Source organism: Chiloscyllium plagiosum, chromosome 9 (genome assembly GCF_004010195.1).
Source record: "Chiloscyllium plagiosum isolate BGI_BamShark_2017 chromosome 9, ASM401019v2, whole genome shotgun sequence".
Taxonomy (NCBI): Eukaryota; Metazoa; Chordata; class Chondrichthyes; order Orectolobiformes; family Hemiscylliidae; genus Chiloscyllium; species Chiloscyllium plagiosum.
Genome location: NC_057718.1, coordinates 71199365 through 71225502, shown reverse-complemented (window position 1 = coordinate 71225502; position 26138 = coordinate 71199365). Strand labels below are relative to the sequence as shown.

Sequence of the window (26138 nt, the reverse complement as noted above, 5' to 3'; positions counted from 1 at the left end):
GAAATACAGGGAGAACTAGCCATTTGGATACAGAACTGGCTCAAAGATAGAAGACAGAGGGTGGTGGTGGTGGAGGGTTGTTTTTCAGACTGGAGGCCTGTGACCAGTGGTGTGCCACAAGGATCGATGCTGGGTCCTCTACGTTTTGTCATTTACATAAATGATTTGGATGCGAGCATAAGAAGTACAGTTAGTAAGTTTGCAGATGACACCGAAATTGGAGGTGTAGTGGACAGCGAAGCGAGTTACCTCAGATTACAACAGGATTTGGACGAGATGGGCCAATGGCAGAAGTTGCAGATGGAGTTTAATTCCGTTAAATGCGACGTGCTGCATTTTGAGAAAGCAAATCTTAGCAGGACTTATACACTTAATGGTAAGGTCCTAGGGAGTGTTGCTGACCAAAGAGACCTTGGAGTGCAGGTTCATAGCTCCTTCAAAGTGGAGTCGCAGACAGGCGTTTGGTATGCTTTCCTTTATTGGTCAGAGTATTGAGTACAAGAGTTGGGAGGTCATGTTGTGGCTGTACAGGACATTGGTTAGGCCACTGTTGGAATACTGTATGCAGTTCTAGTCTCCTTCCTATCGGAAAGATGTTGTGAAACTTGAAAGGGTTCAGAAGAGATTTACAAGGATGTTGCCAGGGTTGGAGGATTTGAGCTATATGGAGAGGCTGAACAGGCTGGGGCTGTTTTCCCTGGAGCGTCGGAAGCTGAGGGGTGACCTTATAGAGGTTTATAAAATTATGAGGGGCATGGATAGGATGAATAGACAAAGTCTTTTCCCTGGGATCGGGGAGTCCAGAAGTAGAGAGCATAGGTTTAGGGTGAGAGGGAAAGATATAAAAGAGACCTGAGGGGCAACGTTTTCACACTGGGTAGTACGTGTATGGAATGAGCTGCCAGAGGATGTGGTGGAGGTTTGCAATTGCAACATTTAAGAGGCATTTGGATGGGTATATGAATAGGAAGGGTTTGGAGGGATATGGGCCGGGTGCTGGCAGGTGGGACTAGATTGGGTTGGGATATCTGATCGGCATGGACAGGTTGGACCGAAGGGTCTGTTTCCATGCTGTACATCTCTATGGCTATGTCCCTGAGAGGATGCACAATATTCTCAAAAGGGAGAGGAAGCACAGGAGGTCATTGTGCACGTTGAAACAAATAAGATAGGAAGGGAAAAGGACAAGGTTTGACTCTATGGCTATGAGAAGATGTAGGAAATTAGGCAAGAATTTCAAAAGGAGATCCTCGAGCATTGTAAAATCTGGATTATTCCAGGTGCCACGAGGTTGAAGTTAGGGTTAGGAATAGGAAGACAGCAGATGAATGCATGGCTGAGGAGCTAGTGCAGGGGAGAATGATTCCCATTTTTGGATCGTTGGAATCTCTTCTAGGGTAGCAGTGACCTGTAAAAGAAGCACAGATGGCACCTGAATTGGAAGGGGTGTAATATATACTAGTGGGGAGATGTGCTAGAGCTGCTAGGGAGAATTTAACCCCTTACCCGGCAAAGATGAGTTAACTCGTCTTCACCCAAATTGTCTTTTTCAGAGTGCGACAAGTAAACTCGTCCAAAACATATAATTTCAAAAGCAACCACAGACTATTTTATACGTCAATTCTCGGCATTTCTGGGCCCTTCTCAGCGAGAAACAAGTATACTCAGTGACTCATATGTCGGTAGCTGTGTCTCTTCCGCCACAGGCATTGCAAGAAGCGTTGACGCACCGCTTTTGGGCACACACTGTCATTCGTTTTTTTTCTGGTTTTCTTTTACAAATTATACCCAGATGTTGAGATCAGAAGATGACAATGAGTATGTACCTTCTGTTAGAAGCTTGGATACATCAGATGAGAGTGCAAGCTCCTCTAATAAGTTATTTCCATAATCAGCATTAAAAATACTATAAAAAAAAAGCAAGAAAAAAACTTGTCTGAAAATGAAACGTTTTCTCCAAAAAAAAGTCACCAGGGAAGGGGTTAAGCTCGTGTAAGGTTGGGGAGTTGGTGGAATCCAGAGAGATAAGGAGGAAAGAGATCAGTCTGAGACTGGTACAGTTGGGAAAAGGAGCAAGTCAAACAGTCAGGGCAGGCAGGAACATGGCAGAGAATGAGGTAGGACTTGTAAATCAAACTAAGTTTATTTCAGTGTAAGAGGCCTTCTAGGTAAGGCAAATGAACGCAGGGCATGGTTGGGAACATGGGACTTGGATATCATAGCAGCTTCAGAGACTTGGTTCAGGGACAGTTAGGACTAACAGCTTAGTGTTCCAGGGTATAGTTTCATTGAATGGATAGATCACAGTGGGGGAGGGGGGTGAAAATGGAGGGGTAGTGGTGTTTTTATTCTGCGATAATATTACAGCGGTATTTTGAAGATATTCCTGGGAAATGACCAGGGGTGTTATTTATGTGAAACTGAGAAATAAGAAAGGGATGGTCAACTCATTGGGATTGTACTATAGACTCAGCAATAGTTAGCAAGAAATTGAGAAACAAATTTGTAAGATCTCAGTTATCAGTAAGAATAACAGGGTAGTTATGATAGGGGATTTTGACTTTCCAAACATAGTAGGACGGCCATAGTGTTATGAGTTTCAATGGAGAGGAATTTAAGTGTGTACAAGAAAGTTTTCTGATTCAGTATGTGGATGTACCTCCTGGAGAAGGTGCCAAGAATTGATCTACTCTTGGGAAATAAGGCAGGGCAGGTGACTGAGGTGCCAATAGATGAATAGTCTCTGGCCAGTGATCATAACTGTATTAATTTTAAAGTAGTGACAGTAAAGGATAGATTGGATCCAGACGTTCAAGTTCTACATTGGAGGAAAGCCAATTTTGAAAGAATTAGGCAAGAACTTTCAAAATTTGATTGGGAGTAGATTTTCACAGGTCAAGGTGAGAATGTGTACAGGGTATGAGCAGGTAGGGAAAGAGTTAAGTTCTGAATTTTGTGAAACAAGAGGTTCAGCTGAGCACAACTCAGATCAGATAAGAACTTACAGTTAATAATGGGGTGTTGGAGGTAATGGATTAACAAGGTGGAAAAACAGTCATTTTGTAGAGCCATTTAACAATATTGGAAACATTCTGTTTGTAAGGTCAGTTGACAAGGTTAAGAGCATTAATTGTATAACAGTAGAAGGCTTAATCTCACTACTCTACTATTGACACTGGCTGATTATAACGGTCACCCAATTAATATGTATGTTGTCTTATGTGGATGCTCCTCCCTGTAAAATGACTATACAGTTCATTAAGAAACTTGTTCGAGAGAAGACCAAGAACTCATGTCTCTGTGCACACGGTGGATCATTCTCTCTCCCTCCAGGGCCCGGAATAAAGATTGAGGTAAAGCCGTACTGTGTCTCTGTGCGTTTTGCTTTGACTGAAGGGTGGGGGGGGTTGGGTGATAAACAGGATGTCAAAGGGATGGCTAGAAAATGGGAAGCCTTCAAAAATGAGGTAATGAGAGTCCAGAAACAGTATGTACCTGTAAGGGTGAAAGATGAAATACTGGGTGAGTAGAGAAATTGAGGTTTTGGTCAAGAAAAAGAAGAAAGTGTGTGTCATAGACAGCAGAGATTGAGCGAATCCTTAGAGTTTAAAGGCAATGGGAATACACTTGGGGAAATCAGGAGGACAAAAAGGAGACATGAGGTCGCTTTGAAAAATAGGGCCAAGGAGAATCCAAAGGGGTTCTACAAAGACATTTAGGACAAAAGAACAACTAGGGAGAGAATACGGCCTCTTTAAAATCAGCAAGGCTGCCTATGTATGGAACCGCAGGAGATGGGGGAGCTCCTAAACAAGTATTTTGCATCCGTGTTTACTATGGCGAAGGACGTGGAGATTACAGAACTTGGGGAAATAAATAGTGACATGTTGAAAGATGTCCATTTTGCAGAGGAGGTGGTACTGGACATTTTAAAATGGATAAAGGTGGATAAATCCCTGAGACCCAATCAGGTGTACAGCGAAACTCTATAGTAAGCTTGGGAAGTGATTGTTCGGCCCCTTGCTGAGATATTTGTACCATTGATAGCCACAGGTGAGGTATCAGAAGACTGAAGGTTGGCTAACATAGTGCTAATATTGAAGAAAGGTGGTAAGGAAAAGCCAGGGAACTATAGACCAGTGAGTCTGACGTTGGTGGTGGGCAAGTCCTTGATTAAGTTTATTGAAGAAGTAACAAAGAGGATTGATGAGGGCAGAGCGGTGGATGTGGTCTATATGGACTTCAGTAAGGCATTAGACAAGGTTCCTCATGGGAGACTGATTAACAAGGTTAGATGACATAGAATACAGGGAGAATTAGCCACTTGAATAAGGTAGCAAAGGTAAAAAACAACAAAGGTGGTAGTGGACGTTTGCTCTTCAGACTGACCAGCGGTGTGCCACAAGGATCAGTGCTGGGTCCACTATTTTTCGTCATTTATACAAATGATTTGGATGTGAGCATAAGAGGTATAGTTAGTAAGTTTGCAGCTGACACCAAAATTGAAGGTGTAGTGGATTGCAAAGAAGGTTACCTTATTACAACGGGATCTTGATCAGATGGGCCAATGGGCTGAGAAGTGGCAGATGGAGTTTAATTTAGATGTGCTGCATTTTGGAAAGGTAAGTCAGGGCATAACGTATACATTTAATGGTGAGGTCCTGGGGAGTATTACTGAACAAAGACACCTTGGAATCCAGGTTCATAGTTCCTTGAAAGTAGAGTCGCAGGTAGATAGAATAGTGATGATGGCATTTGGTGTGCTTTCCTTTATTAGAGGTGGGAATGTTCTTTGCTCAAGTTGCCTTGGAACATGTTGAACAGAACTTGTTGCAGTATTGAGATTGGCGCCATTCTCTTCCTTTTCCTTGCTGGAGAGAATGCTTGTTTGTTGAACTGGTCCAAGATTTTGGCTTGTGTTTCAAAATGATGGACAAACCTAATGGTGAAATGTCCCATGTCTTCACAATATGTTCTCCACTTTGTGCGATGATTTTACGTTGTTCTCTGACTTTTAACTTTCTCTCAGGTTTACTCATACTTGCAGGTTTTGCATGTCTTTTCACAGGCTCCTCATGATGGCTTACCTCATGCTCCATAAATTCACGTCCCTGTGTTCAACTCCATTGAGTGATCAGCATGATTACATGACCAGCTTAGGTAGTTTTCAAAATTTCCACTCCAAGTTTGACTGTTAACTCATGCATACAGGATACATGACCATCAGATTGCAGCATTTATTTTAATTGTATATAATGGGAGAGTGCCAAGACACAGGCTAGGCAAGCAACTCCAATGGTCATCAGTTACAGCAGCATTTTTAAGCACTCACATAAACAAGTTCCATATGACCATGTGTGATAGTTCTTCCTTAGTGTGATTAAAGTGGCTTGCATCATAATGCAGAATTTACCACCTTTAACTGACTCCTCAGTATTGTTATTCCCTTCTGGTCAATAAGAGGAACAATGTTATCCAACTAACATTCTTTGGGTAACATTGTTTTGTGGGGACTATCATTCCATTGGCACCTTTGTTATATTTCGATGTTTGGTGTCACCCTCATTGTGGTTACACTTTAAGCTAGGAATGCTGGATATTCCAATATGTGTTACAGCTGACAGCTTGTTTGATATTAGTTGCTGAATTAAACTTTAATTCTAAGTTGACTAAATATAATGGCTCAGCAAGTCTAGCGATTTATCATCATCCTTTTTCTGTATTTCCATACAGTGCAGGGTAGTTGTGCAGAATTTTGGGCTATTATAGGCATTGTTCTATGGGGCTTATCTGAATGCAGTAATGATTGACTCCTTTGACATAAGTGACATTTCATGTTAATCTAAATTTGACTTATTCTGATTATGATTCATTGTCCCTTGGATTTTGGAATACTTGGGAAAGTTTCAAAGTTTGATACTTGATAGTGGATTAATATGTATAACTATGATGTCGTTATTGTGGATTAAAATGTAAAACTATGATATCTTCATTAGAGAGATTTGGTTGAGAGAGGGTCTGGCAGCTTAACATTCCAATATTTAGATATTTCAGGCGAGATAGAAAGGGACATAAAACAGGTGGGGGAGTTGTCTTGCTGCTAAGAGAGAATATCAGTTGTATTGGGAGGACACCTTGGATGGCTCATCTATCGTGGCCAGGTGGGTAGATCTCAGGAGTAGGAAGGATGTAGTTACCTTGGGATTGCACTTCAGTTCTTCCAGAGCCAGTAGGTGAGAGATGAATGAATATGCTTATGGAAAAATATGAAAACAACAAAATTGTTGTGGGTGATTTGAACTCCCTCTATGTTGACTGGGATTCGCTTTGCGCCAGCGGTTTGAGTGGAGGAATTGGTTAGGTGCATACAAGACTGGTTTTTTTGAAACAATATGTAAATATTCCAACTAGGCAAGGGACCATACTAGACCTAGTATTGGGAAATGAGTCCGGCTAGGTGACCAAAGTTCATTTCAGGCTCAGTGACCATAAGTTTGTAAGTTGTAAGTTCTGGTAAGGATAAAGTGTAGTCCTTGGGTGAAAGTACTAAATTTGGGGAAGGCTAGCAATCACAGTATTAGGCAGGAACAGGGGAATGTAGTTTAGGGGTGGCTGTTTGAGTATGAATCCACATCTGTCATGTGGGAAACTTTTAATGTCTTTTTTGATTAGAGTTCAACACCAGCAAGTTTCTCTGAAAATGAAAGATAAGGATGGCAAGATTCAGGAACCTTGGATGACAAGTGAAATTGAGGGCTAAGTCTCAAAGAAAATACAACCATATGCAGTGTTCAGGAAAGTGAAGACAGAGAGCCATCAAAGAATAGAAAGATGGCAGAAAAGTACTCCAGGAATGAATTAGGAGGGCTAAAAGGTGCTGTGAAATGTATTTGGCAAACAGGATTCAGAAAAATACCAAGGCATTTTGTGTTTTATAAGGAGCAAGGGTATAGGTAGGGAAAGCAACTTGTGTGGAGCTGGAGGAAGTGCTGGATTCCTTAATGAATACATGTCATTGGTATTCACAAAGGAGAAGGGGTCAGTGGGTGGTGAGTCTTGGGAGGGATATGTTAATATTCTGGAGCATATTAAAATCAAAAAGGAGGGACTATAGGGTGTTTTAAAAAGCAGCAAGGTCAATAAGCCCCCAAGATTTGATGGGATCTGTCCCAAAATGCTGATTGAGACAGGTTAGAAAATTGCTGGGGCTTTGTATGAAATCTTTGCATCCTCTTTAGTCATGAGAAGTGCCAGAGGGCTGGAAAGTAATCAATGTGAGAAGGGTAACAGGGATAATTCAGGACATTGCAGGCCGGTGAGCCCTGTGTCAGTTGTAAGGAAATCATTCGCGAAGCTTCTTATAGGTAGGATTTACTCACATTTAGAAACATGGACTTATTAGCTATTGGCAGCCTGGCTTTTGTGGGGAAGATTGTCTCTCAAACTTGATTTGAGTTTTTTGAGAAAGTGTCAAAGTGCAGGGCAGTAGGTGTTCATATGGACTTTAGCAAAGTCTTTGATAGCTTCTTCGTGGCAGACAAAAGGTGAAGTTGCTTGGTATCCGCAGTGAGCTAGTAAGATGGATGCAGAACTGGCTTAGTCATGGAAGAAGAGTAGTAGTGCAAAGATGTTTTTCAGATTGGAAATCTGTGACCAGTTGTGTTCTGTCGGGAGCAGTGCTGGGATCCCTGTTGTTTATAATATGTATAAATGATTTGTAGGAGCATATTTGTGGCTTGATTAATAAGTTTGTGGATGATACACAAGACTGGGAGAGCTGCATTTAGTGAGGAGGATTGCAAGATAATACGCCAAGGTATAGATAACTTGGTGACTCGGATGGAGAAAAGCCAGATGGAGTTTCAACTGGACAAATAGAGTCATAGAGATGTACAGCATGGAAACAGACCCTTCGGTCCATGCCGACTAGATATCCCAACTCAATTTAGTCCCACCTGCCAGCACCCGGTCCATATCCCTCCAAACCCTTCCTATTCATATACCCATCCAAATGCCTCTTAAATGTTGCAATTGTACCAGCCTACACCACTTCCTCTGGCAGCTCATTCCATACCCGTACCACCCTCTGCGTGAAAACGTTGTTCCTTAGGTCTCTTTTATATCTTTCCCCTCTCGCCCTAAACCTATGCCCTCTAGTTCTGGACTCCCCGACCCCTAGGAAAAGACTTTTGTCTATTTATCCTATTCATGCCCCTCATAATTTTGTAAACATCTACAAGGTCACCCCTCAGCTTCCGGCGCTCCAGGGAAAACAGCCCCAGCCTGTTCAGCCTCTCCCCATAGCTTTGTAAGATCTAATGCAGGAGTGAAGTATACAGTAAATGGCAGAACCCTTAGAAGTGTTAACATCCAGAGATATCTATGTCCTCAGTTCTCTGAAAGTGTATAAGGTGGTCAAGAAGACCAATGGCATGCTTGCCTTAATTTTTAAGGGCATAGAGTATAAAAATTGGTAGCATGGCAACCAGCTATATTCAGCTTTATTGAGGTTACGTTTGTGGAAAACTGTGTGCTCTTCAGGTCGCTATGCTACCAGAGGATGGGGAAGATTTGGAGAGGATACAGAAGTGGTTAGAGAAAACTGGTCAATGGTTTACCAGTTTGGAGCATGTTAGCTATGAGGAGAGATTGGACAAACTTGATTTATTGAAAGTATTCAAACAAGAAATTAGGAGTGCTAAAAGGGGCCATGAAATAACTTTGAATTAAGGAAAACCGCAAGGCGTTTTATGCATAAGGAGCAAGAACATAGCTAGGGAAAGGATAGATCCATTCAAGGTCAAAGGAGAGGATTTATGCATGGAGCTGGAGGAAGTAACTGAGGCCTTTAATGAATACTTAGCATCAGTATTCACAAAGGAGAAGGACATGGTGGATGCTGAGTCTCGGAAATGTTGAAGGATTAGGGCCACCTGATTTGGACACGGTAGGGACTGCAGATGCTAGTCCTGATGAAGGGTTTTGGCTTGAAACATTGACTTTGTTGCTCCTCTGATGCTGGCTGATCTGATATGCTTTTCCAACTCCATATCTATTGATCCACCTGATAGAAGATTACAAAATTATGAGCAGCATAGATAGAATTGATAGTCAGGGTCTTTTTTCCCATTACTTGGGGACATATGTTTAAGGTAAATGGGGGTAAATTTAAAGGAGACGTGAGAGGCAAGTTTTATTTTGCACAGATGGTGGTAAGTGCCTGGAATGAGCTGCCGGAGGAGGTTGTGGAGGCAGATTCAATAGCAGCGTTTAAGATGCATCTTGAGAGATAAATGAACAGGCAGGGAATGGTGTGCAGTTTTGATGGGCTGAAGGGTCCTGTTTCTGTGCTATACTGTTCTTTGTTCTTTGATACCCAACTTACATGAGTGGCAAACAGTCAGGGTGATAACAATGAAGTTTGATAAGACCTAAACAAGCTGGTAGAATGGAGAGCCAAGTGGCAGACAAAATTTATTCCAGATAAGTGAGAGGTGATTAATTAAGTTAAGGAATATAGAAAGGCAATACTGAGCAAGGAAGGAGGTTAAGGATATGGGATTTGTGAAAGGATGGAATTAAATTCCATGTTGCATGGATAAGGGTTCTAAGTGTGTGAGTTCAGGGTTTCCTAAGAGGGATCTCGGCATTTGGGGTCATAAGCTCTTCCACCTCTGAAAAATAGTGACAAACTGTGGAAGCTAATAGAGTCAAGCAGCATGGAAACAGACCTCATGGTCCAACCAGTCTTTGCCGATGATAATCCCAAACTAGATTAGTCCCACCTGCCTATCTTGGCCCATATCCCTCTGAACATTTCTTATTTGTGTATTTATCTAAATGTCTTCTAAATGTTGTGATGGTGCTGAGATCTATCACTTCCTCTGGAAATTCATTCCGCACAAAATAGAAATGTCCCAATGTGTTTTTTTTTTAAAACCTTTCTCTTCCCATCTTAAAAATATGCCCCTAGTCTTGAAATCCTCTTCCCTATGGAAAAGACACGTGCCATTCATTTTATTTATAAGCCTTTATAAGGTCACCTGTTAACTTCCTATGCTCCAGTAAAAAAAAATGTCCAGCCTATCCAGCCTCTCCTGTAACTCAAGGCGGCATGGTGGCACCGTGGTTAGCACTGCTGTCTCACAGCGCCAGAGACCCGGGTTCAATTCCCGCCTCGGCAACTGTCTGTGTGGAGTTTGCACAATTTCCCTGTGTCTGGGTGGGTTTCCTCCGACAATCCAAAGATGTGCAGGTCAGGTGAATTGGCCATGCTAAATTGCCCACAGTGTTACATGTGTTAGTCAGGGGTAAATATAGGGTAGGGGAATGGGTTTGGGTGGGTTTCTCTTCGGAGGGGCAGTGTGGACTTGTTGTGTTGAAGGGCCTGTTTCCACACTGTAGAATCTAATCTAATCTCAATCTCTCCATTCCTGGCAACGTCCTGGTAAATCCCTTCTGATCCCTCTCCAGATTAATATCAGTCTTAATATCAGGATTTAGAGGTGCCGGTGTTGGACTGGGGTGGGCAAAATTAAAAATCTCACAACACCAGGTTATAGTCCAACAGGTTTATTTGGAAGCACTAGCCTTCAAAACGCTGCTTCTTCGGTGATTGTGGAGCAGAATCATGAGACACAGAATTTATAGCAACAGGATTGCAGTCTCATGGAATGTAATATTAAACAAATTTAGCTTCATCTTTCTGGTTCATTCAGATGTAAATCCCAGAACTTTTTTAAAGTTACATTCTCAAGATAGCTTTAACACCTCAGCTCAGATAATGCATTGAAGGTGTGAGGTTGAAGTCTCTGTGTCCTAGTGTGAGGTCAGACTGATTCTATTTCTAAAGTGGGATTTACAGAATCTTACATGGATTTATGCAGTTTTTGAGTAAAATAAAATGTAATTCTGCAAGTACAAATTCACTCCACAAACTTGTGTGTATGTATGTGTGAAAGTGTGATGGGGTATAAGTCTGTGAGAGGGTGTGTGTATGAGTGTGGGGGTATATAGAACAAAGAAAATTTACAGCCCAGGTACAGGCCCTTCGGCCCTCCAAGCCTGAGCCGATCCAAATGTACTGTGTAAACCTGTTATAGAGTCATAGAGATGTGCAGCATGGAAACAGACCCTTTGGTCCAACCCGTCCATGCTGACCAGATATCCTAACCCAATATAGTCCCACCTGCCAGCACCCGGCCCATATTCCTCCAAACCCTTCCTATTCATATAACCATCCAAATGCCTCTTAAATGTTGCAATTGTACCAGCCTCTACCACTTCCTCTGGCAGCTCAATCCATACACGCACCATCCTCTGCGTGGAAAAGTTGCCCCTTAGGTCTCTTTTATATCTTTCTCCTCTTGCCCTAAACCAATGCCCTCTAGTTCTGGACTCCCCGACCCCAGGTGTTTGCCTATTTATCCTATCTGTGCCCCTCATAATTTTGTAAACCTCAAAAGCATCTGTATCCTTCTGCTCCCCACCTACTCATGCATTTGTTCAGATGCATCTGAAATGAATCTGCAGTGCCTGCCTCTACCACCTCTGCTGGCAAAGCGTTCCAAATGCCCACCACCCTCTGTGTGGAGTACTTGCTGTGTGTATCCCCCTTAAACTTTCCATCTCTCACCTTGAAAGCATGACCTCTCATTATTGAATCCTTCACCCTGGGAAAAAGCTTGTCTCTATCCACCCTGTCTATACCCTTCATGATTTTGTAAACCTCAGTCAGGTTCCCCCCTCAATCTCCTTTTTTCTAATGAAAACAACCCTAACCTACTCAACCTTTCTTCATAGCTAGCACCTTCCATACCATGCAACATCCTTGTAAACCTTCTCTGCACCCTCTCCAAAGCGTCCACATCCTTTTGGTGTAATGTGGCGACCAGAACTGTACACAGTATTCTAAATGCAGCCGAACCAATGTCATGTACAATTTTAACATGACTTGTCAGCTCTTATACTCAATACCCTGTCCAATGAAGGCAAGCATACCATATGCCTTCTTGACCACTCTATCCACCTGTGCAGCAATCTTCAGGGTACAATGGACCTGCACTCCCAAATCTCTCTGCCCAATTTGTGAGTGTATGTGTGAGAGAGGGTCTGTGTGAGTATGTGGGTCTGTAGGAGTATGTGTGTGTGTACGTGCACGCGTGTGAGTGTATAGTGCAGTGTGGTCAGCTGTAATGTGACATGAACCCAAGGTCCCGGTTGAGGCCATCCACATGGGTACTGAACTTGGCTATCAGCCTCTGCTTGACCACTTTGCGTTGTTGTTTGTCTCGAAGTCCGCCTTACAGGATGGTCACTTGAAGGTCTGAGGTTGAATGTCCTGGACTGCTGAAGTATTCCCCAACTGGGAGTGAACACTCCTGTCTGGTGGTTGTTGTGTGGTGTCCAATCGTCCATGCCATAGCCTCTGCTTGGTCTCGCCAATGTACCATGCTTCAGGGCATCCTTGTCTAGAGGGTATGAGATAGACTACATTGGCCGAGTCACGTGAGTACCTGCTGCATACATGGTGGGTGGTGTACCTACATGTAATGGTGGTATCAGTGTCAACACTCTGGCACATCTTGCAGCACCTGCCTGGACAGGGTTGTATGGTGTTGCCCTGAAGCCTCGTGTTACGTGATCTGTACCTTTGAGAGACTGGAGGTTGGCACAGAGCATACTGAAAAAAGTTAAAATGTAACATTTTACTTTGAAACCAATAGTGTAGCTGAGTTGCCATGATACAAAAATAAATTCAAATTTGACCAATCAGTTTAAATTATGTCCCAAGATATCAAAATGCCAAATTTGATTGGATTTTGATATCTTGGGACATAATTTAAACTGATTGGTCAAATTTGAATTTAGTGTTTTGGCAACATTAAAGCTCATGAAATAATCCAATGTTTTGGGGTATCGAACCAGACATTTTCAACAGCTGGGGGAAAACAACCAAGGAAACCAACAAATATATACTGATAGCCGAGTAGCTGTCTGAAAGGTACCTGTTCATATGAAAGACCTGTGAAGCAGAATACTGAACAAAGATGATAGAGAAAAATCTACAGAAGAAGATACAAAGAAGGTTCGACAGCTGGCAGATTTCTAAATTTGAATTTTTTTACAAATCTTAAATCGGGATTTTTATTGGACCAGTATTGTCGAGTGGGAGGTAAAAGATAGGTTTAGAGAAAGGAGTTGTAAATAGTTGTTGGTTTTATTATTCTCTGTTGGATTTAAAGAATAAAATCGTTAATTTTTACTTTTAAATAGTGACCTTTGGGATAGTTCTTTGCCTCTCAATTTACCAGATTATGGAGCAAGGTGAGCCTCTCTGTGTGTCAGGTTTAAATTAGCAGAGGGGTTTACCCCATGTTGTTACATCAGGTAGTTTGCTGCGAACAATGATCTGTTTGACGTTTAGTGATTGTGTAATGTTAAAATATTAAATGGGAACTGTTGTTGAATTGCCTCCATTCAGAAATGCTACTGGCCAGAGGTATGTCACACCCGCATTGTCTTGAGGAATCACTGAGTCAGGAAATAGTCTGAATAGCAATTTCCATTAGCATTTGCATTATCACAGAGGATGAGCTAATCCTGTCATTATACCTGGGGTATCATGTGACTGTGAGTGACTGAGTTGTCTTGAGTGCCATGTGACTGGGGGAGTGGCCAGAGCTTCAGAGACATGGCCAACTGACCTGTATAAAGGGGATGTATTTTCTTTGTTCACTTTGACTCACTTTGACTCAACCTCGCACACATGCGAGGGGGTGTGGGCAGGTGGTCAAAGGGGAACACCTTGCTTGTTCATGCTTTAATAAACTTTAACTGTTTGCAGAAGTTGGTGTGTGCACATTGCATCTCTAGTGTGAAACCTTGGGACAAGAACCTAACAGTTGTTTAAAGGCAACAAGTGGAGGCCTGGGAAATGCTCATTGATAGTGTGTTGCAGGCTGTGAAGAATATGGCGTAGTTTTTCGGCTCCTGGGACGTACTGGACAATAAAGGATACCCTATCAGTTACAGCTTGTGTCGGCCTCCTGAGGTCAAATTTCTGCTGCTTTCCAAAGATACACAAAGCCAACATACCAGGGCGCCCTATTGAATCAGGCAATGGGACCCAATGTGGGAATGTCTCTAGTTATGTCAAAGGCATCTTGAAACCCATTGTACAGGGGACCCCCAGGGGACCCCCAGCAACACTACAGATTTCTGGCAGAAACTCAGCACCCACGGTCCTGATGAAGGGCTTATGCCCAAAACGTAGATTCTCCTGCTCCTAGGATGCTGCCTGTCCTGTTGTACTTTTCCAGCACCACATTCTTGACCCACATACCAGTCGAACCAGGAACATTCCTCGTCACAATGGATGTTTCAGCACTCTACACCAGCATCCCCGCAATGACAGCATCATGACAACAGCCTCAGTACTAACAACTGCCAATCTCCAAGCCCCGTTCTGCAGCTCATCTGCTTCATCCTCGACCAAAACCTCTCAACTTCAATGCATTATTAAACCTGAGATGACACCTATTGTTAAAAGCTATCTTGAGAATGTACCTTTCAACAGTTCTGGGATTTACATATGAAGGAACCAACACTAACACGACCATTCTAAAAGATGAAAGACTTAAGCTAAATTTGTTTAATAATACATTCCATGACGCGACAATCCTGTTGCTATATAAATTCTGTGTGTTATGATTCTGCTCCACAACCGCCTGACAAAAAAATCAGCACTTTGAAAGCTGGTGCTTCCAAATAAACCTGTTGGACTATTATCTGGTGTTGTGCGATTGTTAGCTTCATACATCAGGGAGACCAGAACTGGGCACAGAACAGAGAGCAGGTTGCTCAGTCTGGTAGCTGTAGTGGGTTAGCTACCAGACTCGTTCATGGGATTAATTATTCCAAACAGGAAGAGGTGGGTGGTGGGTCCTAAGCACCAATTATCATCAAAAGCTATTGTTAGTAGTTGCTTAAGTAGGTCTAAGATGTTTATGTACCAATTTGATTCCGGTAGAGGGCAGCAAAGGGCGGCACGGTGGCACAGTGGTTAGCACTGCTGCCTCACAGCGCCGGAGACCCGGGTTCAATTCCCGCCTCAGGCGACTGACTGACTGTGTGGAGTTTGCACGTTCTCCCCGTGTCTGTCTGGGTTTCCTCCGGGTACTCCGGTTTCCTCCCACAGTCCAGAAACTGTGCAGGTCAGGTGAATTGGCCATGCTAAATTGCCCGTAGTGTTGGGTAAGGGGTAAATGTAGGGACTTGTTGGGCCGAAGGGCCTGTTTCCACACTGTAATGTAATCTAATCTAATCTAAATCTAAATGTAATCTAAATCAAAGGATGAGCTGGTAAATGAAGTGGTGACTTCAAATTTGATTGTTATACAGATTTCTTACCCCAGGATAGAAACTCTGCAGGTGTTGGCATCTAAATTGAAAATAGGGAAGGGGAGAGTCACTAGGGCATCTCTGTGTAGAGGGAAGGTGGAGAGTCAATTTAAAGAGTCTTTGTCATCCACAGAATATGCAGCACTTCGCTGGAACCCACAGCAGTATGTGAAATGATAACCTTGTAGCAAAGTGTTTTTAGGGGAAAAAATGATTCATGCATATAGATAAACGTGATATCAACTTTAATGTGCTGGATGTCAGACTTAGTGTTATGCTTTGCTGGCATCTGGAATCATGGTATCTTTTGAACATTAAACTTGGGTCACATTGAAAAATAGTTTGGATAGCATCTTTATGGATCTTTAGAACATACTTAAGAGATGTTGAGTTATAAGGTCAAACAAACAAAACAAATTGCTGGATAAACTTAGCAGTCTGGCAGTATCTGTGGAGAGAAGTTGGAGTTAACATTTAGTGTCAAGTGACCCTTTCTTAGAACTAGAGAACTTGACCTGAAACATTCTCTCTGCAGATGCTGCCAGACCTGCTGAGCTTTATTGGATTGGCAAGTTTTGTCTCCAAATGGGGTCACGAATTGTATTGTGAATATGGAATTTTAATAATTGGTAAACAAAATGCTCTCAGGTTGGAATTACATTCCTTTCAATAGACCACAATGTGGTAAAACCAGTTAGCCATGTGGAATCTGTTGATTTGTGATATATCATTATGTGCTCTGACAAGATTATACTGAACATTACTTCAAATCTATCACTGCAGATATTTTGTTGCTGTTTTTTTTTGCTTTGACATTTCCTGGTTTGTTCTTTGCAGGATTGCACCAATGCGATTATATGCGCTCTCAAAGAGGCACTTTGTCCTTGTGTTTATCGTATTCTTCATCTGTTTTGGGCTGATAGTTTTTATTGGCATAGCTGGTAAGTACAGAAGTACAAAACTTGAACTTTTCTCAACAATTGGTGTCTTCTCTAGTAAATCAAGGTGTTGCAAAGGAATTTTGCATTCTCTGATCTGATAATTTTCTGGACTTAATGATTTTGTGTGTGTGTGTTTTTTGAAATTTGATTTTTGAATAAGTGTGGCATTGGCCTTTCTTTGATCACTTTGAATTGCCCTGAGAGAATTGAATGAGAGAGACAAAAGTTAGAGATAGCATGATGACCTGAAGAGCATTCATGACTCACTTAGACTGTGAACAACTTGGCAGCCTTTGTTTCAATTTTGTCAGGTGCCAGTTTGTAAGTTCCAGACCATTGTCCATAGAGCAAGATTCTATTTGTTGATATCTTGTGTGCATTTTAAGTTCAATCAAGAAAATATTTCTTTTAGAACTCTATCCAAAAGCAAGTTTGCATTTTAGCGATGTATAACATGGAAACTAACCGTTCAGTCCAACTCATCCATGCTAACCAGATATCCTAAATTAATCTAGTCCTGTTTGCCAGCATTTGGCCCATATCCCTCTAAACTCAACCTATTCACATTCCCAACCAGATGCTTGTTACAAGTTATAATTTAACAGCCTCTTCTGTGAACCAAGGTTTGATATGGCACAAAAACAGATAATACTGAAATACTGACAGGTCTGGCATCTGGAGAGGAAACAGTAAACATTTGCTGTTAACTTGACCAAAGCTTAGATTTTAGAACGTAGAAAAATACAGCGCAGTACAGGCCCTTTGGCCCTCGATGTTGCGCCGATCCAAGCCCACCTAACCTACACTAGCCCACTATCCTCCATATGCCTATCCAATGCCCGTTTAAATGCCCATAAAGAGGGAGAGTCCACCACTGCTACTGGCAGGGCATTCCATGAACTCACGATTACTTAGTGTGAAAACAGGCCCTTCGGCCCAACAAGTCCACACCGACCCTCCGAAGCGCAACCCACCCAGACCCATTCCCTTACATTTACCCCTGCCCCTAACATTACGGGCAATTTAGAATGGCCAATTCACCTAACCTACACGTTTTTGGACTGTGGGAGGAAACCGGAGCACCCAGAGGAAACCCACGCAGACACGGGGAGAATGTGCAAACTCCATACAGACAGTCGCCTGAGGCGGGAATTGAACCCGGGTCTCTGGCGCTGTGAGGCAGCAGTGCTAACCACTGTGCCACCGTGCTGCCCACCAAGATCCCAACAACTAATGTGTACTTTTTTTTTGGAGTTAGCAGCTGCAAGCCACACAGCAGCTGCCTTAATAGCAAGTCAGCCAAATCATTTTGCTATAGAGAAAAACTGAGAACTTGATTTTCTTGTGGAAAATGAGTTACATACTGCCAATCTAATTACATATCCATTGTTCCTATTCTATGTTTCTTATTTTCGAAACAATTCATAATATTCAAACCAGCAGGCTAACTCCAATTTTATGTGCTGTTATTTTTGTTAACTCTCTCTTCGGCGGAGACTTGCTGAATACCTTTTGTAATAATATCCAAAGACGCACAAGTTTGAAAAGCCTCTCAAAATTGATCAAAATTAATTTAGATTGGACTAATTCTTTGCAAATCCATGCCATATTTCTCTGTTGAGCTCAGATTTGTCGAAATGCTCAGTCCCAACAAACAGACTCCAATAGCGTCCACACAACTGAGATAATACCAATAGGCTTATTATTTCCTCGTTTAATTCCTGTATTGTTAAAGTACACCTTTAACTCATTCATTCTATGTTTTGCCTTTCCTTTTCATTGCAATGTGAGTTCTAACCTACTCCAATTGGGTCCATAATCTATATCATGAAAGAAGTGATTTGCTTTTGAATAATTAATTTTTAACAGTCTAGATGTCGATAATCTTGCTCTTAGGTGTTTTCCTTGTGTCATTTTTTGGAACAAGATATCTGTCTCTCTTGAGTCATACAGCATAGAAATAGGCCCTTCACCACACCATGGGCAAAAGATTCTTATGATATACCCTATATATGCCTCTCATGATTTTGTATACCTCAATTATGTGTCCCATCAGCCTCCTCTGCAGTAGAGAAAATAAACCCAGTCTATCTGATCTTTCCTCCGAACTAAGATTTTCCATCCCAAGTCACATTATGGCAAATCTCCTCTGTACCCTCTCCAGTTCAGTTGCATCCTTCTGATAATGTGGCAACCAGAACTGCACACAGTATTCCATCTGTGGAATAAGCAATGTTCTATAATTTTCACCAAGACTTCCCGGATCCTATATTCTACAGCTTGATCATTGAAGGTCATATGTTGTTGTCTTCACCCTATCTACCTGTGCCAATGCTTCCCTTTGTTCTTCAGTACTTCCGAGGAACTTACCATTTATTGTGTAAATCCTTCCCCTATTAGACCTCATAAAATGCGTCATATCACACTTATCAGGAGTGAATTCCATCTGCTATTGCTCTATACAATTTGCCTTATGATCAATATCAGACTGTAATCATCCTCCTCACTATCCATAACATCACCACCAATGTATACCTTTGACATTCATTCCAAGTCACAAATCTATATAATGAACAGCAAAGGTCCGATCCCTGTAGTACATGTTCATCGCAATCACAAGAACAGCCTCCATCATCACCCTTTGCCACCTATTTGCAAACCATTTTTGGATCCAGTTTGTCAACATGCATTATAGAACCGCTTACCACGTGCAACCTTGTCAGAGGCCTCACTGAAGTCCATGTAAACCACATCAACTGTACTACAGTCACCTCTTTAAAAAAAAATCAATTAAATCAACCAGACATGTCTTTGTGTGTGTTGACTATCCCTGATCAATTGCCTTTCCAAGCGTTGATTAATTCTGTCCCTCAAATGTTTTCAATAATTTACCTTCCACTGACTTTGTAATTGCTTGACCTATCCTTGCCCTTCTTGAGTAAATTTTCTATCTATCCTCCAGTCATCTGACACTTCTCCTGTGGCCACTTCTCCTGGGCTCCAGCAATCTCCCTCCTTATTTTCCATTGCAGTCTGGGATATATCCCATCTGACCCTATGGATTTACGCAACTTTATGCTCACTGAAATATTAAATACCACCTCCTTAATAATCTTAACATGCTCGAGAATCTCGCCATCCCAACTAAAATTTCTAGCTGCAAACTCCTTTTCCTTTTGCTGTATGATCCACTCAGAAATATCTGCTTGTCTTTGAGCATACCTCACTTGTTATTTGAATTTAAAAAAATTAACTGAACAGATTGATAGATCTGGTGAAAAGGGGGTATCAGGCTGCTCAGATGCAGCTTGCAATATTGCAATGTTTTCATGAAGATCATTGAAAAATGACTTAGAATGACAGATGATCATTGTTGAAATGCTATGTACCCATGTATAAGGAGGAGGTACATAAAATGTTTGCAGACATACAAACATGACAACATGCTGAATGTGAAATGGCAAATAACACTTAGTGTCATGTGTTTTGTAGGATCAACAAAACCTGATACAATTTAAAGAGTTAGGGAAAAAATCTGTATCTTACTGTACATAGTGTCGTCCCAATTCACCCCCCCCCCCCACCCAGTCAAAGCAAAATCTGCAGAGACACAGTATAGTTTTACCTCCTTCGTCTTTATTCCGGGCCCTGGAGGGAGAGAGAACGATCACCCATGTGCACAGAGACGTGAGTTCTCGGTCGTCTTTGGAACAGCAGTTTCTCATTGAATTATGTATTCAGTTTACACAGAGGAGCATCCAGATAAGGCAACATGCATATTGATTGGGTGACTGTTAAAATCAGCGAGTGTCAATAGTAAAGACTAAGCCATCTGCTGTTACACAATGAATAACTTCACATAATGAATATTTGTCACCTTGTTAAACTGACCTCACATACTGAATGCTTTTAATATTGTTAAATGGCTGTACATAATAACTGCATTTCCACCTTCTTAACCCATTACCCTTGCCTCCAGCACCCCATTGTTAACTGAAAGTTCTTAATTGATCTGAGTCATACTCAGCTGAACCTCTTATTCCACAAAACTCAGAACTTAACTCTTTCCCTACCTGCTTATACCATATGCACATTTTCAATAGGTTACTGAGATTTATGATTAAAGTATAAAACCTGTAACTAAAACTGGCAGTATTTGGTTCTGTTAATACACACCAATGGACCAGTCATTCTTGTCATTGCTAGTGAGATGAGATCTCAAGAATTGCACTCAGTTTTGACTTCTTCACATATTAATATGGTTACATTGAAAAAGATTCAAAGCAGCGATGTGGGAATAATTCCATTTTTAAAAAAATCGGCTAATCAAAGATTTAGGAAAGAAAAGCATTTTACTTTGGAGCAGCTTGAACCTCAAAGCCACCCAATGAGAGAAAGTAAAGGAAATGAAGGTGAAGAGAGAGAAAGAACATAATTAAGTGTGAAACACCTACAAGGACAGTGAGTGGGAGCAGCTGGTAACGAAGTGAATTGAACCCAAGGCTTTGGACTGTGATGTATCCCAAATGTGGTGAAGAGATCAAGGCCAAACCTTTCCAGGGCATGTGTGGCAAAGGCATTTATCCATTAACTGGAAGGATCACCCAGAGAAACAAAGTAATTTCAACTGATCACTGGTGACCTACCTGGTCAGCAATTTCCCTCTTGACCTTATTTTCTTTTTCTTGTATCCACAGGACAGGGACAGCCTGATAGATACTGGGTAACCCTTCCTCTATTCTTCTAAACTGAAAATAAAGCTAATTCTACATTGTCTCAATCAAATACCCCCAGGGCAAGGACAGCATAGGGTTTGACACTGAGTTAAGTTTCCTCTACTTGTCTGAATTGTTAGCTGAGTAATATGTTGTACATTTTGGTTAGCAGGGGAAAAAACAGTAACTGAACAATGGACTACTTTAAAAAAAAGATGGTTCAGATATAGTTGAAGTACATTCCCTCAAATGGGAAAGTTAGGACAAACAAATCCAGAGTTTCCAGGATGACAAAGGAGGAAGAAATTACTATTTTGTAAAAAAAATTATGTTTATCACGTGTTGGGCAGACAGTATATTTGAGAACCAAGAGGAATACTGAAGATTAGAGGTGAGGTGAAAATGAAAATAAAAGCAGCAAAGTCGAATTATGAGAAAAGACTAGCAGCTAACATAAATGGTAATTCCAAAGTCTTCTATAGGCTTATGGTAAAACAGTGCTTAAAGGAGGAGGAGAAGAGGATTTACACAGGGAGGCAAGGGGCATGGGTTTGATATTAAGTCAATACTTTGTAAAACAGGGGGATGTTGTGTAGACCATGGTGATAGAAGTGGAAACTTTGGAATGGTTTAAATTAATAGCAAAGGACTTTTGGATAGACTGTTGGTACTTCAACTTGATAAGATGAGATGCATCCAAGGATTTTTGAAGGGAGTGAGGGTAGAAATTGCAGGTCACTGACTATAATCTTTAAGTCTTCCCTACACTTGGGAGAGATGCCAAAAAATTGGAGGAATACAAACATTGCGACCTTGTTCAAGAAAATTTAAGGATAATCCCAGATATTACAGACCAGTCAATTTAACCTCAGTGGTGAGAAGCTTCTGGAAACTATTATTTGCAGTAAAATGAGGAGTCACATTGAAAAAGGTTGGTTGATTAGTGTCAGCACAGATGCCTAATGTAAAAATTGTGTTTAACTAAGTTGCTGAGATTTTTGATGAGGTAACAGGTCAATAAGGGTAATGCCATGCATGGATTTCCAGAAGGCGATAGCTACATTGACACACAACAGACTTGTGAATAAAATTATAGGTCATGGTATAAAAGGATAGTAGCAATATGAATGCAAACTTGCATGAGTGATAGGAAACAGTAATGGTCAATGGATTTTTTTTTGGGCTGGAGGAAGGTTTGTGATGGAAACTCCCATGGGATCTCTTGGAATCCAGGCTTTTCCTACAGGGTGTACAGGGGCAATTTCAAAGATTGCAGGTAATCCATAATTTGGAAGAGTTGTAAACTGTGAGAAGTACAGTGTGAACTCCAGAAAGATAAGTTAGTAGGGTGGGCAGATAAATGGCAAAATAGTTCAATATAGCAAAGTATGAAGTCATGCAATTTTTTAGGAAGACCGTTGAAAGATGATATAAAATAGAAGTGTAAAATTCTAAAAGGGGTAGGGTGGACGGAGGTGTAGTCTCGGTAGCTGTGGGAGTCGGTGGACTTTGTAGTAGATGTCTGTGGTTAGTCGGTCATTGGAGATGGTGAGGAAGAGGTCCAAAAAGGGGAGGGAGGTGCCAGAGATGGTTCAGGTGAATTTGAGGTCAGGGTGTTGGTGAAGTTGATGAACTGCTCAACCTACTCGTGGGAGGTGGTGCCGAAAGAGTCATCGATGTAGTGGAGGAACAGGTGGGGTGGTGCCGGTGTAACTGCAGAAGATGGACTGTTCCACGTATCCGACAAACAGGCAAGGCATAGCTGGTCCCATGCGGGGATGCCCATGGCTACCCCTTTGGTTTGGAGGAAGTGGGAGGATTGGAAGGAGAAGTTATTGAGGGTGAGGACCCATTCAGTCAGGTGAATGAGGATATCCATGGAAGGGTACTGGAATTGACAGCGTGAGAGGAAGAAATGGAGGGCTTGGAGACCTTCATCGTGGCAGATCAATGTGTACAGGGACTGGATGTCCATGGTGAAAATGAAGTATTGGGGCTGGGGAAATCTTGGAAGAGATAAAGAGTATGGGTGGTGTCACAAGCGTAGGTGGGGATTTCCTGAACTGAGGGAGTAACCTGGACAGTGTCAAGGTTGGAAGAAATGAGTTCAGTGGGACAGGCGCAGGCTGATACAATGGGTTGACTGGGATAGTCAGGTTTGTGAATCTTCGGTAGGAGGTAGAATTGGGCAGTGCAGGATTCATGGACAATGAGTTGGAGGCTGTGGGTGGGAGACCCCCAGAGATGATGAGGTTGTGGATGGTCTTGGAGATGATGGTTTGGTGATAGGAGGTGGGGTCGTGATAAGGGGGCAGTAGGAGGAGGTGTCTGCGAGTTGGCGCCTGACTACTCCACCCCTCCTTGTTTTCAGGCTTGTTGGTGAGGTTTGGGCTAGGAGAGGAGGGCTGTGCGTAGTGAGGGCGGGAGGTTGGATTGGTGAGGAGGGTGGGCAGGTTGAGGTGGCTGATATCACGATGACAATTGGAAATGAAGATGTCAAGGGTGGGTAAGAGGCTGGCACGGGGTGTCCAGGTGGATGGGGTGTGTTGGAGGTGGCAGGACCGGTATTCAGTGGGTGGGCGAGTGTCCTAGCTGAAAAAGTGGGCCTGAAGGCGGAGGCGACAGAAGAAACATTCAAGGTCACAGCGTGTGTTGAACTCATTAATCTGGGAGTGTAGAGGGATAAGGAGTCAGGCCTTTGCTGAGGACTAAATATTTGACTTCAGTGAGGGGGATGTCTAGGGGAATGGTGAACACACAGCAGGAATGGGAGCTAGGATTGAAAGTGGGGCTGGAGCTGGATGTGGGGGCGGAGAAAGTTGATTGAGTAGGCGTGATTATAGGGTTAGGAGTGTCATCACCAACGGAAGTGACAGTCGCAAAGGGGCTTATAGCTGTGTCAACAGGGGCGTAAGTGACGTCATGAGCAATGCTGTTTAGTTCTCGACGGGTGATGTCACTGGTGGCGGAAGTGACATCGGCGATTGAGGCTTCCGTGTTGAGGTGAGCGGTGTCCATCGGGGCGGAAGTGGCTGCCGCCGCGGCAATTTCGGGGGTGGAAGTGACGTACAAGGTAGGTATTGTGTCTGTGTTGCTGGAAAAGTGCAGCACGTCAGGCAGCATCCAATGAGCAGGAGAATCGACGTTTCGGGCATGAGCCCTTCTTCAGGCTCATGCCCGAAACGTCGATTCTCCTGCTGCTTGGATGCTGCCTGACCTGCGCTTTTCCAGCATCAAATTTTCAGCTCTGATCTCCAGCATCTGCAGTCCTCACTTTCTCCTAGAAGGTATCGTGTCTGTGCTGGGGGTGGTGAAACTGGTGGTGTATCCTGCAGCGGTCGAGGCGACGGTAGTCTTCCTGGCGGTCACTAAGATGGTTGGGTGGATGGCGATGGTGGAGATGGTGTGATCGACAGTGGCTGTAGTCCATGCAGCGGCAGCGGGGGTGGAAGTGACGTCATTAATCGCCCTGGTGCTCATGGAAGAAATGGCCGCGTGGCGATTGGCATCTGGGCGATTCCAGAGGCCAGGAGAAAGTTCTAGAAGATTTGAGGAAATATCTGTATTGAGGGAAGTACATGAAAATTTGTTTAACTTGCATTCTTTTATGTCCAGTGTGGTGGAGAAAAATCATTGGTTGAGCATAGGAATCCTTCTGAGAATGTAGAAATGCAGAGGTCTGCTGCAGGTCAAGGAAAGTGAGGCTCTGAGCTGAGGCAGGACAAACTGCAGGTAGAGTCGATAGCGGCGCATGGCTGATGGCGTGGAGCGGAGGATCCGGAAAGAGAATTGTTGTTGAAAGTTTCAGATTTGTGATGTCTGTTGGGTATCCTGTTCAGGCCTTCCAGAGGGGTCCAATTCGACTGTTGTTTCTTTGGTTGCTGTACTGCAGATCTCTCTATCGACTGTTGCAGTTCATTGGTTATCTCATTGGGCTTGCTGCTGACGTGTTGTGGGTTGTGGAAGAATTCCTGGAGCCTGATTTGCCAAATGAATTTATTTTTGTCTTACCCGAGACCAATGGGGTCCATGTTGGTTGTGGGGAGTAAGTTGAGTCCTCGGCTGAGAACTTTACACCCTTCAACCAGACAAAATTGGTGAGACAAGTTGACAATGGAGTTCACTGTGGTATTACCCTGTAGGCTTGGTGACTGCTAGTGTGATGCCAAATTTCTCCATAGAGTCATAGAGATGTACAGCATGGAAACAGACCCTCCGGTCTAACCTGTCCATGCCGACCAGATATCCCAACCTAATCTAGTCCCACCTGCCAGCACCCAGTCCATATCCCTCCAAACCCTTCCTATTCATATACCCATCCAAATGCCTCTTAAATGTTGCAGTTGCCTCCACCACATCCTCTGGCAGCTCATTCCATACACGTACCATCCTCTGTGAAAACGTTGCCCCTTACGTCTCTTTTATGTCTTTCTCCTCCAAGGTCTCTTTGTTCAGCAATTCTCCCTAGGACCTTACCAGTTTTCTGTTCTTGGTGTGCGTGTACGTGGTGTAGTTCAGTTACCTCATCTGCTTGGCAGTGTCTCTTAGTTAGTCCCCTGAATGCAAACTGAGAATATGGACTATATGTTGATTTCAAGGTTGGCACGTCTGGTGTACGCGTTGGTTGAGGAGTGTGCGAGAGGTGCGATGGCAGAGCCTCTCAGTGTAGTCTGTGTTGTAATGTGTAGTCCTTTTGGGATAGAATAGCCAAGCAGAACTGAGCCAAGTTCTGAACCCGTGAAGAGTGCCTTAACCGTGGGTTCATGTTAGGTAAAAACAATGACTACAGATGCTGGAAACCAGATTCTGGATTAGTGGTGCTGGAAGAGCACAGCAGTTCAGGCAGCATCCGAGGAGCAGTAAAATTGACGTTTCGGGCAAAAGCCCTTTATCAGGAATACAGGCAGAGAGCCTGAAGCGTGGAGATATAAGTGAGAGAAGGATGGGGGTGGGGAGAAAGTAGCATAGAGTAAAATAGGTGAGTGGGGGAGGGGATGAAGATGATAGGGCGGGGTGAGGGTGGACCATCCCCCCACCCCCTCCCAACCCCCTAACCCCCCCCCCACCCCCTCCCCCCCCA

The 26138-nt window shown here is 42.9% G+C and overlaps 1 protein-coding gene across 5 annotated transcripts in view; it reads left to right on the top strand.

Annotated features, from left to right (window-relative positions):
- tmem181 (transmembrane protein 181) overlaps positions 1-26138 on the top strand; it is a 248170-nt gene that overhangs the window by 66329 nt on the left and 155703 nt on the right. For 4 of the 5 annotated variants that reach the window (XM_043696179.1, XM_043696182.1, XM_043696183.1 and 1 more), the window contains exon 2: positions 16240-16343. The exons of the other annotated variant lie outside the window; for it this stretch is intronic. In XM_043696179.1, the coding sequence (XP_043552114.1) occupies positions 16240-16343 (104 nt within the window). The remainder of the gene's footprint in view (positions 1-16239; positions 16344-26138) is intronic. 5 annotated transcript variants of the gene reach the window in all.